The following is a 16,920-nucleotide window of genomic DNA, read 5'->3' as shown; positions in this document are numbered from 1 at the left end:
GTGATCTATATATGGTGTAGATTTGAGACTTTCTTACTTGCAGAATGATGAAACAAGACCAGAAGAAACAAGATCCAGCAGTAACGAGTGCAATCTTAATGAGGTCATTAGGGTTTGAATCACATTGCAATTGATCATGATCATAGTTTAGACCTTTGCCCTTTATCCGTGGAAAAATTAATTGCCGGTCCTTTGACCAGAGTCAATATAATAGCTCTCCCAACCGTGACTATAGGCCCCACTACCTTTGCTTGGCTATGAAGTTTCCTAATGTTCACTTTCTCAATCCTGCAAAACCCTCATAAATTCATCTGCTTAAACTGTGCATGGTTTATGATATTTCCTGATTACCGAAAAAAAAAAAAAACTGTGCATTTTGTATCTGTATGACCAGGGCAAAGAGTAATAAATCATACCTAAAGATCACGGCCATGAAAAATGCAATTGCGGGAAGATTATTGAACATGGAAGATGTGAAATTCGCTGTAGAATATGACATTGCCGTGTCGAAAAGGTTCATGTCAAGCACAGGGATGTAAATGAACAAAAAGCACTTCAACTAAGATCGTTTAGAGTCGCTTAGCTAAACATTCATAGATGCTTTAAAACTTGAAAAATCACATTCTTAAAGAAGTAATTCTCGTGTGAGATATATATATATATATATATATATATATATATGTTCATATGCTCACTGAAGATATTTGAGTAATTTATCGAGAGGAGTTTAACGTCTTTATCATATTTAGCGATAGGCTAATATGACATTTGATGAGTTAGCCAAACTAGGACATCTTAAAACGAATGTCTATTTCATTTTTAAATTTTCATCTCCCTAGGAATTCAATATGAAACTAATTTATATTTAAAAAAAGAAAAAAATTATACTTGAGTACTCACTACTGAAGGATAATCTTATGTATTCACTAGTGAGTACTAACCATTTGATTTTGTCCAATGATTTTTAACACATGTTTAATTGTTTAAAAAAATAATGGAAATGTCAATAATTTTTGTTTTTATTTTTTCAAACAAAAGATATTCACTACTACAATATTGGCTTTAGGTGGCGGATGAAGGTGGCGGATATTAGAAAAATTCTATCAGATAAATTATATCTGACGCATCATTTAATTAGTGGTGGATATTAGAAAAATCATGTCGGTTATATCCGACATAAATTACTGGCGGATATTTAATGGCGGATATCAAAAAAATCATGTCGGTTATAACCGACAGTGTCACAGCCCATCCCGGAGATGTGTATTATTTTATTCCTAATGATGTGAAATGACGGAAATACCCATGGACGTTAAATTGTGTGATGTGGTCTAAGTGTTGTGTATGGATCACTATTATCAAATTCTAATTGTTTTGGACCAATTAGGATTAGGTATATTGTGTATTTTGGGTTGTTGACCAATTCTAGACCACACACACATCCACATCACATTCTCTCTCTCACTCCCGTACTCTCCCTCTCGGTTCACTCTCTCTCTCTCCCCCTTCTCGTACGGACAACTCCCAAACACCAGCTACCATTTACAGATCGAGGGATTTAAAGTCACCATCGTCTTCCTGGTAACTCCACGAGTCGAATGGTACCCTTAGTTCGAGGAGAAGTTCACAGGAACTCGAGGAACTAGAAGCTCCGGTCTGAGGTACAGTACCTTGACTTTGATCGTGGTTTGTCTAACGTGTTTTAAGAGCAATTCCACCCATGGAGCCCTTCCCCTGGCAATCCACTATTCAATCCACCTTATTAAACAATAACTGCCTTAAATGAATAGTAACTACCATTAATGAACAGTAATTGCCATTTACATCTCCACCCTTGGAACCCTCCCCCTGGCAATAAGCAATTAAAATAATAGTTTTTTTTGTTTGTTTAAATAATAAAAAACTCTCTCTCTCTCTCTCTCTCTCTCTGACACAAAAAAAAAATTAAAAAATTACAAAGCCCTTAGGCCACAGGCCCGTCGACTTCCCACCCCCCCTTCGCTCGGCCTCCTACCCTCACTCGGGCCCTTCCCCGCTGGAGCTGCTCCCACCGGCCCTCAGGGCCTTTCTCCTCCCCTGTCGCCCGAGCAACCAGCATCCGCTGGAGTTGCTCTAATGGTTAAGAAAGGTTCTAAACAACTTTATTTAAGTTTTTGAGAAGTTTTGAGGTGTTTTGGACGTTGAAAACCCAAGAAACCATAACCCCGATCTTGAGTATTGTGCATGCACTAATTAATGCATGGTTTTTAGGAGTTTTTAAGCTCATAGGGGGCTTTAGGAGATCCTAAGGAGGCTCATAGTGGATTGTTGGTGAAAATTGGACGTCATAAAGCCCAGGTTCGAGGACTTGCAAAGGTCACTGGATTTTCGAGCTTGCTCCGACGTGATTTCGTGAGATTTGAGGCTTCAAATAGGTATAACGTGATTCTATGAACTCTAAGCTTCATTTTGGTAGTAATTTCGTAGGAAATGGTTAAGAAACGAGCGAGATTAGTGAGTTTAAAGATTTTCCCAGTTTCCAGCGACGGCGACGGTCGCCAGAGTCTGAGGTTGAAGACGACGGAATATTCCGTCAATTCTGGCAGAATATTCTGACGCCGTCAGTTAAAGGTAACGGAATCTGTTAGGTTTTAATGGAATATTCCCTAACGGTGGTTAGGGAATTCGTCAGGTTTGGCCGTGCGTGGGGGCGCGTTTTGCCGTACCCTTACCGGCGCGTGGTGGCGCGTGAACCATTGAAAAATTATTGTAAAAATTTCCCGATGTTCGTGAGGTTGTGTAGGTCACTGTGGTATATTCATATACCCATTTTGAGCAATGTATGAGAAGTTATTAGCTAGTTTTGCCTATGTTCTTTAAAATAATGTTTTTATAGTTAATTCGCATATAGGTGAGACTTATCCCGAGGACGAGCGTATCCACGGGCGACTCAGGGGTTATGACCAGTCAACATATTAGTGAGTGGGCTTTTGTTTTCAGTATATATTTATATACTTGATATATTTCCTAGAAATGCATTTTTGAGGAAAGTATGCTTTGAAATAATATGCCAAATGCTTCTATATTTTGAATATGCATTGCATGGTTGCATATATATATATATATATATATATATAAATGTAGTGTTGTGGAGGCACATGTGAGTTCAGGTAAGTTATGTTTGGTTATGTGAATCATTGATGATATGTGAAATGTGATATGTGATTAAGTAATGTTGAGCTCATAAAGCTGCACCTAGGGTGATTGTGAATTAGCTAGAAATATGAAGTACATGCATGTTTATTTACATCACCTCCCGCACTATATGCTCATATTGGATCCAACTTAAGTGCACAGTCTTGTCGTACAGACCTTATTTATGATTTCAACTCGTAGGTGACTAGCAATTTATCACCCGGCTCTTATGACATAATAGAATTGAGCACAACTGTATTTCACCCAACCTTGTCGTACATACCCTTTTCAGTGATTCCGACTTATGTGCAGTAAATTGTCGTATAGGTCATAGTAGTGACTCCAGCTAGATTGAGTTTGAGCTATGAATTCAGCCGTACAGACTACCATAGGGGTTCCGGCTAGCATATCATATTTCTTTGAATTTATTCTTAACTGAATTGTTTACTCTATTATATCTTGGCATGGCATATATGCATATGAATATGATTATGGGAAGCATGAATTGAATTGATATGATTTCAGATATATATATATATATATATATATATATGTATATGCTTATATCTTGATTCTGGGAAAATTATACATGTTTTACAGCGAGGGGTTAGTTATGTTGATAAATGAAATGGTTTTATAAAACATTTGTTTTTGCCCACTCACGTTTTCTGTTTTGTGCTCCTCCAGGTTCTAAGTAAGCTTGTTGTTGGTGACTCGGGATTGTCAGCAGTTCTAACCTATTTGAATAATAGTAGGACATTTCTGGTACTGTGTAACTAGTACGTGTCCTACTGGACTGCACCTAGACTTTATGCTCTGAATTATGAGTGTTTACTGTTGTAACTAACTCATATCACTTTCTGTTTAGTAGTGCACTCTAATAATGTGGTTTTTAATTATTTGTATATTTGCTATCTTTATCGCTTCCGCACTGTGCACATGGCTACGTCACTCTCACGTAACGGCCAGCATGCCTTGACCTCGGTCGGGGTGTGTCAGACAATATTTTTGAATCTTTTTTTTTTAAAATATTTTTGACATATTCTGGTGGTTTTTAAGTTAATGGTGGCGGTTATAACCGACTGAAATTGACTATTTTATTATATTATTTTAGTATTCTGGAGGTTATAACTGACATAAAAGAAAATTTTATTATTTTAAAATGTTATATTGATTAAAAATAAATAAATAAATGAACACATATTTTAAATATATTTTTTTTCACTCATGACCCTAAAGTCTAATGAACCTAATTCCCATGAGCCCTAAATTTTCAAAGAGAAATAATAACAACAGACTACAATCTGAAGCTCAATTATTTTTGCAATAAGGATTATGCTCCCTCACAGGCAAGCAATAAGATACAAAGAAATTCAAACAATTTTTTTTCAATGAGTCACAAAGAACATTGTCTGACACATAAACACACATGAACATCTGGTGTACTAATTTCTAAATGTTTTTTTTTTGACGATTTTTTACACATGCTATCTCAGAGCATATACAAACATATTTGACGGTTGGATCGTTGAAACTAGTTTCGTAGAATGCATATCCTATCAAATTGATAGATATAACAAACACTTAAAGAGTTAATGTTATACTTCCATTAAATATAAAATAAGATTTATCCACTAGTGTAAATATTTTAAATTGAAGATCGAATTCATTCATTGCATTTTTATAGGGTCAAGGAGTGTAGCTAAAAAAAAATCATCAAAATCGGAGCTAAAATAATCGTTAAATTGTGATTTTTCGTTTATAAACATCGTAAATGTTTTTTTTTGCGATTTTTTACGTATGCGATCTTGGAGTGTGTACAAACAAGTTTAACGGTTGGATCATTGAAAAACGTTTCGTAGAATGCGTATCGCATCAAAATGGTAGATTAAACAAACACTTAGAGTTAATGTTATACTTCCACATCAAGTATAAAATAAGATTTTGTGGTATCCACTAGTGTAAATATTTTAAATTGAAGATCAAATTCGTTCAATGTATTCTTATAGGGTCGAGGAGTGTAGTTGTAAAAAAATCATCAAAATCAGAGCTAAAATAACCGTTAAATTGTGATTTTTCGTTTATAACCATCGAAAACTTTTGTTTCATTACGTAATCTCTGAATGTTTGTTTTTTTACGTATGCGATCTCGGAGTGTGTACAAACAAGTTTAACGGATGGATCATTGAAAAACGTTTTGTAGAATGTGTATCGCATCAAAATGGTAGATTAAACAAACACTTAGAGTTAATGTTATACTTCCCCATCAAGTATAAAATAAGATTTTGTGGTATCTACTAGTGTAAATATTTTAAATAGAAGATCAAATTCGTTCAATGTATTCTTATAGGGTCAAGGAGTGTAGCTGTAAAAAATCATTAAAATCGGAGCTAAAATAACCGTTAAATTGTGATTTTTCATTTATAACCGTTGAAACTTTTTTTCCGTTAAGTAATCTCTGAATGTTTGTTTTTTAAGATTTTTTAGGTATGCAACCTCAAAGTGTGTACAAATAAGTTTGACGGATGGATCGTTGAAAAAAGTTTCGTAAAATGCATATTGCGTCAAAACGGTAGATTAAACAAACACTTAGAGTTAATATTATACTTCCATTAAGTATAAAATAAGATTTTGTGGTATCTACTACTAGTGTAAATATTTTAAATTGAAGATCGAATTCATTCATTGCATTCTTATAGGATCGAGGAGTGTAGATGTAAAAAATCATCAAAACCAGAGCTAAAATAATCGTTAAATTGTGATTTTTCGGTTATAACCGTTGGAAACTTTTGTTCCGTTACCTAATCTCTGAATGTTTTTTTTTGTGATTTTTTATGTATGCGATCTTGTAGTATCCACAAACAAGTTTGACGGTTGGATCATGGAAACTAGTTTCGTAGAATACATATCTCCGTTAAATTTGCCTAAATTTTGAAGTGGGAAAAAGAATTTGTGCTAAATTTTTATTTATGTTTTTCAAGTATTGATTAGACAATATTTAGTTTGTGTGACGACATTTTCATTGTACAATTATTTTTTTGTTTCGTTATCGCATATTTTACATGGGTTTTTATCTATTAAGCAAAACAATTATTTATTTAATTTTTAAAAAGTATTCTATTTAAATAAATATTATTTATTTATTTATTAAACCAAACAATTATTATTTTATTTTTTAAAATCGTAACAAAATTTTGGGGACGAATTTAAAATTTTGGGAGGGATTTTTGGCAGGATTTTTGCCGCCATTTTTTTTTCTGTCGGTTTTTATTTTTAAAAATGTTTCTGTAGGTTTTAACAGACAATAATAAAAAATTTCCAAAATAAAACCCCTCCATCTCACATCACATGGCCTCTGTGGGTTTTAACCAATGGTAACAGTAAAAGAGAGTAAGAAAGTGAAGAGAGAGAAGGGGTGTGTGTGAGAGAAACTCACAATCTCACATCACATGACCTATGTGGGTTTGGGGTCGAAGCATCAACAAGCAGAGGCACAGCCACAACGACAGCCAGACCACAATGAGCCATTAAACCATGTGACTCGCCGAGCCCCCCAAATGGACTCCGACAAGGTACTCTCTCTCCTCACTCCTCTTTAAGCTTTGCTCCTCTTATAGGTTTGCTTCATCCGCGTAAAGGTAGGTTTTTGGTGCTTAGATCGCCCTTGATCCACCTCAACTCTTCACTTTCGTCACTAATTCTAGTCGATCCGCAACTTTCTGTGTCTTTTGAGGTCTTACCCACCTCACCAGAGCTTCTCTCTGGCTAGATTTTGTGCTTTTTTTTTCAAATTTTTTGTTTAATTTTGGTATTTCTTCTATTATTTCTGTAATTATAATAAATTTTTGTAAATTATGTTTTCTTGAATGAGGTGGAGCTGCTTTAGGACAATTAAGAGAAAAAGTTATAATTGGGTTAAATTATAATTGCGTTTATAAGTTGTTAAGTTACTTAATATGGAAATTAAAGCTTAGTTGAGCTGAGTTTAGAAGTTCTTATTGCTTTGAACTTTCCTACTCAGCAGCCAATTTGAGCAATTGGGGTTTGTTGTTTTTGAATTGTTTACTTTTGTGCAAATTCATATTTTGGGGTATCACTCGTAAGGGACCTACTGGTTTCAGTTGCATTTAGGCAAGGTGAATCCTTAGCAAGCACCAGCCTACCGGTCATATTTTTTCAAATCAAGCCTGGATTTTGTGCTTGTGTTTGAACTTTTGTGTTTATGTAAATTGTAGGAAATGTCAGCTCTTGTTATGGAGGGAAATGATGCAGTCACCGGTCATATTATTTCAACAACAATAGGTGGTAAAAATGGCGAACCCAAGCAGGTTAGTACTGGTTCTTTCTTCCATCCTTTACCCCTTTTGATCCATTTGATGGCTAAAACTATGATCAAACTTTCTTCATCCCATTTAATTCCTTTTATAGCACAAAAAGTTGTGCAGTTTTCTCATTCATAATCAAGGATTACATGACATGAGAGAGGATAAATTCTATGTGAACATTGTTTTCGGTCAATTTTTTATTTCATGTTCATCAAAAAGAAGTTCTAACAGTTGAGGCTCTTTGTGAACACTAATTTTTGAAGAATTATTCAGTTTCCATTTATTTTTGTATTCTTAAGTGTTCATTTTGTTCTTAATTACAGACTATCAGTTATATGGCAGAATGTGTTGTAGGTATTGGATCATTTGGAATAGTTTTTCAGGTATATATTTACTCTAATGACAGCTATGCACTCTCACATTCTAATCATTATTTCGAGCAGAAGGGGAGAAGAATGCTCAACAAGAAGAAGGGAGAATGGTCTCATGTCCTTTTTATTTTTTTTATTATTAATATATTTTCTATCGGTTTTATCCGACAAAGAATGCTTTACTTATTCATTATTAATATTTTCTGTCGGTTATAGCCGACACAAGTTATGTAGGTTATATGTATTTTTTGTCGGTTTTATCCGACAGAAAATGCTCTTATTTATTCATTATTAATATATTCTCTGTCGGTTATATCCAACACAAGTTCTGTTGGTTTTAGAGTATTTTCTGTCGAAAAATTCATTTCATGACGTTGGCAAATCTGTTGCTTATTATATCTGCCACTGCATCCATTTTCTGTTGGATTTTGTGTAATATCCAACAGTAATGTATGTTTCTTGTCGGTTTTTGGATCGATAGCAATAGATAATTTTGTAGTAGTGATTATCTACACTAAGGGTAGGATAGTGGGCTAAGCTTCACAATGGGCTAGTAATAATGTGGTTCAATTAGCCTTTTGGCAAAATCGAACCTAAGACTTCTTACTTACAAGTGAGAGAGGAATACTACTTGATCGTAGTACTAATCTTAGTGTCCTTATGTTATAACATAATTAGATGACAAGTTTATACTTTAAGGATGCGTTTGTTTCCACTCTCTAGCATTCATTGGACTTGACTAGACTAAGAGGTGATTTGGGAGTAAGGTGCTTAAAAAAAAAGCACCCATGAAAAAAAACTGTGAAGGTTTTAGATGTTTGGTAAACTGAAAAAAAAAAAGTTTATTTTGGAAGCTGCTGTGAGAATAAGCTGAAATCAAAAGAAAAAGCTAAAGCTGCTATTTGTTGCTTTGGAAAACTGGTTTTTTTTTCAAAGCACACGGAGCTACAGTGCTCCTTTAATGAAAAGACCCACTATCAGACTGTTTTTTTTTCAAAAGCACTTTTACAAAAAAGTTTACCAAACACTTTACTGATTTTTTTCACAGCCGCTTATTCTCACAGCAGCTTTTTTTCAAAGCACAATAATACCAAACCAGCCCTAAGAGGCAGTAATCCCGTATTTGTTACACACCGGGGCAAGCTTTAATGAAACTCGTCCCGACTAAGTGCTTCACTAAAGGGTCTTAGCGAGACCCTTGAAATCGAGCGGACCGCTAAGGCCAACTCTTCCCCGCTTCGCCCCTCCTCGCTTCGCCCTTCCCATCTCCTCATTCCTCAAAAAATTCGAAACCTAGATTCTATGTACCAACTCTACGCTACTTCACCCTTCCTACTACCAACTATGCCCTGCTTCACCCCTCCCATATGCCATTTTCAAATCTAGATCCCACAAAATTTGAAACAAAAAAGAAAAAAATTTGGTGGTCTTTCCATTTTCATAACCAAATCTAGCCCCCAAAATTCGAAACAAAAAAAAAATTACAAAATCGCTGTGCATATGAAACGCACAGTAGTCATCCAATCACACATGCACAACAGTCGTTCTAATCACACATGTAGCCAATCCAGACTCCCTAATCGCAGACCTTCCCCATTGTTGCCGGAGAAGCCGACCTATGAATACCCAGATGACCCATACTTTGATTCAGGTTCTAATTCGCCAATTGGGTCCTAGAACAATTAAGAAGAAAAACAAGGAGATGAACGAAGAAAAATAGGAAGAAAATGAGGGAGATGAAGAGGGAGAGGGACGAAGAAAAAGAGGGTGAGGGAAAAAAAGAGGGAGAGGGGTAAAAAAGTGGGAGATGAACAAAGAAAATAGGAAGAAATTCTAGAATGGAAATAGATAGAAGTATAATAAAATATTAATAAATATGAATTTGTTGCAGTCCTATTAGATTAGGAATGTGATTGTGTAAATCCTAGTATATCTAGGGATATCTCTTATATTCCTATTAGAAGTTGATTACCTATTAAGAGTTGTAATCCTAAAGGAAAAGGAATTAACCTTCTCTACTACCATAAATAAAGGCACAATAGGGTGAAATATAACACACCTCACAATTACACATCTCTATCTTTCTCTCTACTCTTGCCGCACCCCTCTCTCTAAGGCATTCATAATTATTTAGTAAATTATGCCTACAACACGTTATCAACACGCTCTTGATGTTGCGCTAACAAGAGAATTTGTTCTTCAATCAGGAGAGTATTATGTTTTAATCAATTTTTATGATTAATTTATTATTTTATTGAATTGATATACATGTTATTGATTCAATTTAATTTTTTCTGTGTTGAACGTGATACAACGCACTGGAGATGCAATTCCAGCTTTTCGAGAAAGATCTTCTACAAATTAAAAGGCTTTTGTTGTTTTATGTCAATCAGGTAAGCTTAAAATAAAGTAAGATATTTGAAACGACCATAAAACGTGAAAACATTCCCATGATGCATGAACCCCCTTATGTTTGTATTTATTATGGGATTTTTTTTTACTAAGGCCACGACCTGTAAGGGTCCTTGACTGTTGCTGGACCCGCATGCATGGGTTCCACATATTGGGCATGTAGCCTCAATCCACCTTGCTAAGCTTCTTGGCCCAATACTCGAAGGCAGCATTGCTAGGCTTCATCCACATCGAGCTGCACCAAGCCAGCAACTTGTGCCAGCGTCATAGACTGGGTTTGTGAAAAGTTGTTGGGCCTGTAACCCTTCAAGCAACATACCAGCAAGTGCTGGGCTCTTCCCATCCCCGTGGCCCTATCTACAGCAAGCCTACAGCTTGCACTGCAACAAACTGGGCTGCTTTGCAGCCTTTTCCTTGAGGCTCAATAAGCCTGCAACCTTGTCCCATGTACTACAGCCAGCCTAAGTATGTTGGGTTGTGTCCTTTTTTCGACCCAATGCTAATTTTTTTGGCATTCTAAATAAATTTTGCTTCTACAATCGACCCCGAATGGTCCCGATCTATTGAATTAATTAAAAGTGATCAGAAGTCCATTAATCTGATAATTAATCCAAAATTATTGATCTGAAGATCACTTTTGGGCATTAACGATTCAATAATTTATTTTTATACTTTGAACCCTTGACTTAGAACCCTAAAGGCATGCAAGCCCACAAACCCATGACTCCAATTTTGTTTCACAACCCCACGACACTCCTCTACTATGTTACATCGTGGATCATAGATAAACCGTCACTTCCTAATCAACGTCGAAAGTTTCGTAGCCAAAATAAGCATGGCATGATCAGACCCTCTAAGACTTCATGCATAATTTTTGCCTCGGGATACACATCAACCCAACCATTTGTCGCCAACCCACGGTTTAAGCGTTGTTGTATAGGGCCTTCATAGCTACGATTCCTCCAAGTAAATGGGTACCGCGTAAAGCCCAAGTCAAGGAGCATGTTACTTACAATAAAGTCACATAAATTCCTCCTACTTGCCACAAACTTGTAATTTCCCCGTTCCTTCTCCGAATCATCAATGATATCATTGAAATCCCCAATAAGCAAACATTTGTCCCTTGCAGCCTCAATTCAATTAAATAGCATTCGCCATTGGTCTTTCCTCTTATTATCATCCGTACTCGCGTAAATCGCGAACAACCTCCAATGCTCATTTATTTCCCCATCACATATGCCAACCTCAATGAAAAACTTAGCATATTTAACCAATAAAACATGATCATAGTTCTTCCAAAAAAATGCAATTCCCCTTGGTTCAACAGCATGCATAAAATCCATCCCAAGCATTCTCTTCAAATAAACATAGCGATTAGTTCTATTTTTAGTCTTTAATAGAATCACTATGTCGGGGGTATGAAGCCTATTCTGCTCCAACAGGTCGTCAACTGTCAGGTTACCCCCGATACCCTGACAGTTCCAATATATTAGCTTCATAGGGACTTGGGAGACCCTTTAAAGCTGGTTTCCTCCGCCTCAAACAACAATGATTGTTTTAGTCGGTTCCTTTGAAGTCATAACACTCAACATGTTCCACATATTCCACCTCATGAATAGGCCTTTTCCTTCCTTTTTGGTTCTTTATCACTGCCTCAATAATACGAACCAGATCAAAAAGATCATCCTTCAAAATCTCAGAACCACTTGTCACTCTTACACGCTTGGCATGCACTACCGAGTCCATTCCCGTGCCTTCAAAGTCACATTTCCCACCCTCCCCAGTTTGTGTCGCAATATCTAAGTCACTCTCCTTCTCGTTTTCCTACGATACACATACAAAGTTAATCCGTGCATCTTCCTCCAACATTTTGTGAATGACCACATCCACTACTTCATCCGCAATCACACCCCCCAGACCGATTAATCTTGCATCATAAGCCTTCTCTCGAGCTCTCATTGCTTCCTCCTCATCCACTCGTTGACGACGAATTTGTGTAGCAAGGTTAATACCCTTTGGCGCATGATGATGCACATCACCTCCAGCTTTGCTCAAGGATCGCCCCGTGTCAACCACTCCATCATCCATCCGCCTACTACTCGCAACTCCAGGTTGGACCCCACTTGTAACATCCCACATCGCCCAAAAGAGTGATCCTTAAATGTATATTCTCATCCCTACCTAGCACGAGGCCTTTTGGGAGCTCATTGGCTTCGGGTTCCATCGGAACTCCGAAGTTAAGCGAGTAACGCGCAAGAGCAATCCCATGATGGGTGACCCACTGGGAAGTTCTCGTGTGAGTTCCCAGAAACAAAACCGTGAGGGCATAATCGGGGCCCAAAGCGAAAAATATCGTGCTATAGTGGTGGAGCGGGTCCGGGAAGTAATCCGTCCTGGGCGGGGATGTGACAAATTGGTATCAGAGCCTAACCCTGGCCGTGGTGTGCCGACGAGGTCGTCGGGCCCCCTTAAGGGGGGTGGATTGTAACATCCCACATCGGCCAGGGGAGTGATCCTTAAATGTATATTCTCATCCCTACCTAGCACGAGGCTTTTTGGGAACTCACTGGCTTCGGGTTCCATCGGAACTCCGAAGTTAAGCGAGTAGCGCGCGAGAGCAATCCCATAATGGGTGATCCACTGGGAAGTTCTCGTGTGAGTTCCCAGAAACAAAACCGCGAGGGCGTAGTCGGGGCCCAAAGCGGACAATATCGTGCTACAGTGGTGGAGCGAGCCCGGGAAGTGATCCGCCTTGGGTCGGGATGTGACACCACTGTCCCCAGAAGCAGCTGGAGTCCCTGATATTGTGGAAGATCCGCCATTCCTTTTCGATCCACCCCAATGAGTACTTCGTACTATCCTCTTTCGTCCCGAACTAACTAACCCCCCATTTGAAACACTTGATCCACCACCTCGAAGACTGGATCTTAATGAGTTACCATGAAGGTCTACCTCTGCATCCAAGCCATGATATGCGAAAGTCTCCTCCAGAACCACCGAATCCATCCCAGCCTCTCTATCATTATCCAGATTATCCCGACAAGCTCTCGTTGCATGCCCCATAAGGCCACAAATTAGGCAATACCGCGATAGTGGTTCATACTTAAAATCCACCCAAATACTTCCATCATCTGAAAATGCACAAACATCCCACGCATGAGAGGTTCACGTACATTAAATCAAATTTTCACATGAAGGAATTGACTAATGCAATCACGACTGACTGACGTATCCACCTTACAGACAATACCCACCTTCCGTTGCCGTCACAGTCATACTCAACGGGGGAACATTATGAATTTGCACCCAAAAGACCCCAAGAGAACGCAGTCCAACGATTAAGACCATTCCTCGTTCTATCAGCCACCATCACTAGGTCATTCTTAAAGGTCGAGGGTTGATCCGCATCCACCACTCTTTCTAAATCTTGTTGCCCAACAAACCTCATAAAAAATCTACGATCACCAATATCACGGATAGAGACACCCTCTCTTCCACGCCAAAGCGACGTGAAACAATCTATGAAGGCTTCACCATGCACATTCTTAGACGTCAGAACCTCTGCAACCATGGTATACTGAAACCCTAACAACACTCCATCAGTAGCCTTCTTATCAATTGCAATTCCATTTCGTTCCTTATCAGTCAAATGAAGGTTAGCCCCAAACCGGGATCCCAACTCCTCCACCTCCTGCCTTCCATGATCCAACGCCATGCCAGCAACAGGACCACGACGTTGCACAACGTCTTTCCCTCCCAAACTCGTCCCCTACGCACATAATTACCACCAGGGAATCTCCCTTGCAGCAAACCCCAGCTATTTTGTGCACTATCAGAACCCTTTACAAACGCCCCTGATCGTGAACCTATGGAAACTCCCGTGCACCTTGCCGTCGTCACACCTCTAGGGTTCTAAACGTGAATCGCCAAACCAAACCTTCGACTTTCTCAGAACAACTCCACGAGGCTTGAAAGAAAAAAAACTTTAAAAAAGTTGCTTAAAATACAATTCAAAATCTCTCCAATTCTCTCGAATTCTTGGACTTTTTTCAATTTCTTTAAAATCAATTTCTAATTGAATACACCTTGAATGTTATAAATTATTTTAAAATTCTAATTGAATACATCTGAATTTCTAAGTATGTTAATTAACTATCTTTAAATTCTGATTGGATACATTTTGAATTTTAGAGAATCGTTTAAAATCCTAATTGAATACCCTTAGATTCATTAAAAGAATTAAAATCCCTCAAAGTCTCATTTGAATACACCCCCTTATATGAAATCTCAAAAGATTAATTGAACTCCCAAGAAATCCATGAATTTATAAATCCATAAAATTCTCTTAAACTCTGAATTAAATACATCTTCCATAAACAAAGACCTCATAGTGCTCAAAAGAGGAATAATGTAGTTTAAATTCATTTTTGATGAAAATTAAACTTAAAACCTCTCGTATATAAACGAATAGAAAATTATTAAACCGTAGTAATACTAATAAGTGACAACTCCTAATATACTCTGATTGTTGAAAAAAAAAAAAACAGGGAAGTAATAGCCGGTAGGGTTTTGGGGATTTCCCAATTGAATTTGATCGTCATCGGCTCAGTTGCTTACACTCTACTAACACGCTAGTATGCTGCGAACACTCAGATTATGCTATTCGCAATCTTCCAGCATAGTTGCTGCTTCCAGAATCACATTCTTTGTTCAAAATCCGATACTCCGCAAACACTTGAGCTTGGAAATCTCAGAAATCCAACCCAATTTCACAATCAATTACCTCGTAAACTCATGTGGGTTGTCCCCAAAAGGTGCGATTTCAGCATCCAAGTGGTTCGAGTTGCAATCCCGAGAAAGAGCAGACTCCGTCTTGTCCTTCCTCAGAACCCATGGATTCTCCGAAATCCAGATCTCGAAGATCCTCAGGTCATGCACACAACTTCTCAACTCCAATCCGGAGAAAACCCTTTTGCCAAAGCTTGAGTTTTTCAGGTCGAATGGAGTTTCAAGGGAGGGCCTTGGAAAACTTCTGGCAAATTATCCGCGGATTTTGAGTGTGAGCTTGGAGAAACAGATTGTACCCACTTATAACTTCCTTAGGAGTATGATTTCTGAGAAAAATGCCGTTTCGGTTTTGAGCCGGGGCTCATGGTTTATCTATTCGAAGAATTTGGTGCCAAATCTTGAGTTGTTGAGAGAATCAGCTATGCCCCCATCCTGCATTTCTCTGTTGCTTGCTCGTCAACCCACTGCTTTTGCGCTGAAGCCTAAACTGCTTGGTGAGGTTGTGGATAGGGTTGTGCAAATGGGTTTTAATATGCAAACATCAACTTCTGTGCATGCAATGTGTGTATTATTATTGCGCTTTAACGATAGTAACTCGGTATGGAATCGAAGTTGCGAAGTTTATAAGAGGTGGGGTTGGTCCGAGGATGATGTTCTCTCTGCTTTCAGACGGTACCCCTACTGTATGAATAAGTCGGAGACAAAAATAGCGTCAGTAATGGATTTTTTAGTGAACAAGATGGGATGGCCGCAGAGATCAATTGTCAAATACCCGACTGTCATGGGTCTCAGTATGGAGAGTAGAATTATACCAAGGTGTTCGGTCGTGAAAGTTTTGGTGTTGAAAGGATTGATAAAGGAAATTGAAAATGTGAGTTTGAGTTCGTTGTTGGCACCTGCGGAGAAGTGCTTCTTGGATAAGTTTGTGTTCAGATATATAGATGAAGCACCTCAATTGTTAAGCGTGTATGAAGGAAAAGTGGAAATCCAGGATGTATGATGTTGGTAGGAGATGCAGTACTGGTCATTGTCATTGGTAGCAGCTAGCTTTTGGCCCAGTGTTGTAAGTTCGTTCGTTAACTACTGTTTTACTTATGCCAACACACTCTTCATATTTCTGTAGAAATAAATTCAGATGTTAGTCTTGGCCAAAGAAAAACGAGTACTTGTTTGTTTTGTGTTTGCATTCTGCTGCATAGCTGCTTTAGCTGTTTAGCTCTGCTAACCTAGTAATTTTCTTCCACGAACAGCTAGCCAGCCTTGGTTTCAGCGGCAATGGCTGCGTAAACTATCACTATCATTGTCTTTGTGTTAGCCTTGTTAGCGTTCAGTTTATGTAATGCTTGCTTATTGAAAAACGAAAATGAAGCTTTGACAAGATGTGTTATACTGATTCGTTAGAGTTGTAATGCAGAGTGGAGGAGTTTGGATTTGGGATAATGATTCAAATTATGAATAAGACTACAAATAATGTCGTGGAAAATGACCTCAAGCCACAATACTTGTGAACGGCTTCACTAGTTGACTTTGAAGTGTTTCCCCATCTGTCTGGTGCTGTCACAATCTACGTATAGGCTGGCCAAGGTGCTGCAGGAAAGTGAACGAGGAAGAGAGCAAGAAATTTTGCCTTACAAACACCATTAGAACCAAGTGGAAGAAAGTAGATGGTGGGCAGTTCCGTTAAAAGTTCATGCTTATTTTCTGGATTACTGGTTGAATAGGACTTGTAAAGCTAGAGATAGTTCATCAAACTAAACATTGAGTCGTCTATAGTTTAGTTTGAATTGCGAAATTGTGTTTCCATCCCTGAATTAAAATTGCTGGAGGAAGGAAAAACAGGTTTTGGGCCA

General features: G+C 38.0%; 1 protein-coding gene across 1 annotated transcript; it reads left to right on the top strand.

Moving 5' to 3' along the window:
- The first annotated feature begins 14,787 nt into the window (after positions 1-14,787).
- On the top strand, positions 14,788-16,920 carry LOC139187473 (transcription termination factor MTERF8, chloroplastic-like). The gene is made up of 2 exons (XM_008349812.4): positions 14,788-16,133; positions 16,485-16,920. The coding sequence occupies exon 1, from the start codon at positions 14,919-14,921 to the stop codon at positions 16,068-16,070; it is 1,152 nt and encodes a 383-aa protein (XP_008348034.2). The 5' UTR covers positions 14,788-14,918; the 3' UTR covers positions 16,071-16,133; positions 16,485-16,920.

Source organism: Malus domestica, chromosome 02 (genome assembly GCF_042453785.1).
Source record: "Malus domestica chromosome 02, GDT2T_hap1".
In the NCBI taxonomy this organism is placed as follows: Eukaryota; Viridiplantae; Streptophyta; class Magnoliopsida; order Rosales; family Rosaceae; genus Malus; species Malus domestica.
The sequence above is the reverse complement of the archived record's forward strand: the minus strand, read 5'-3'. Positions and strand labels throughout refer to the sequence as shown.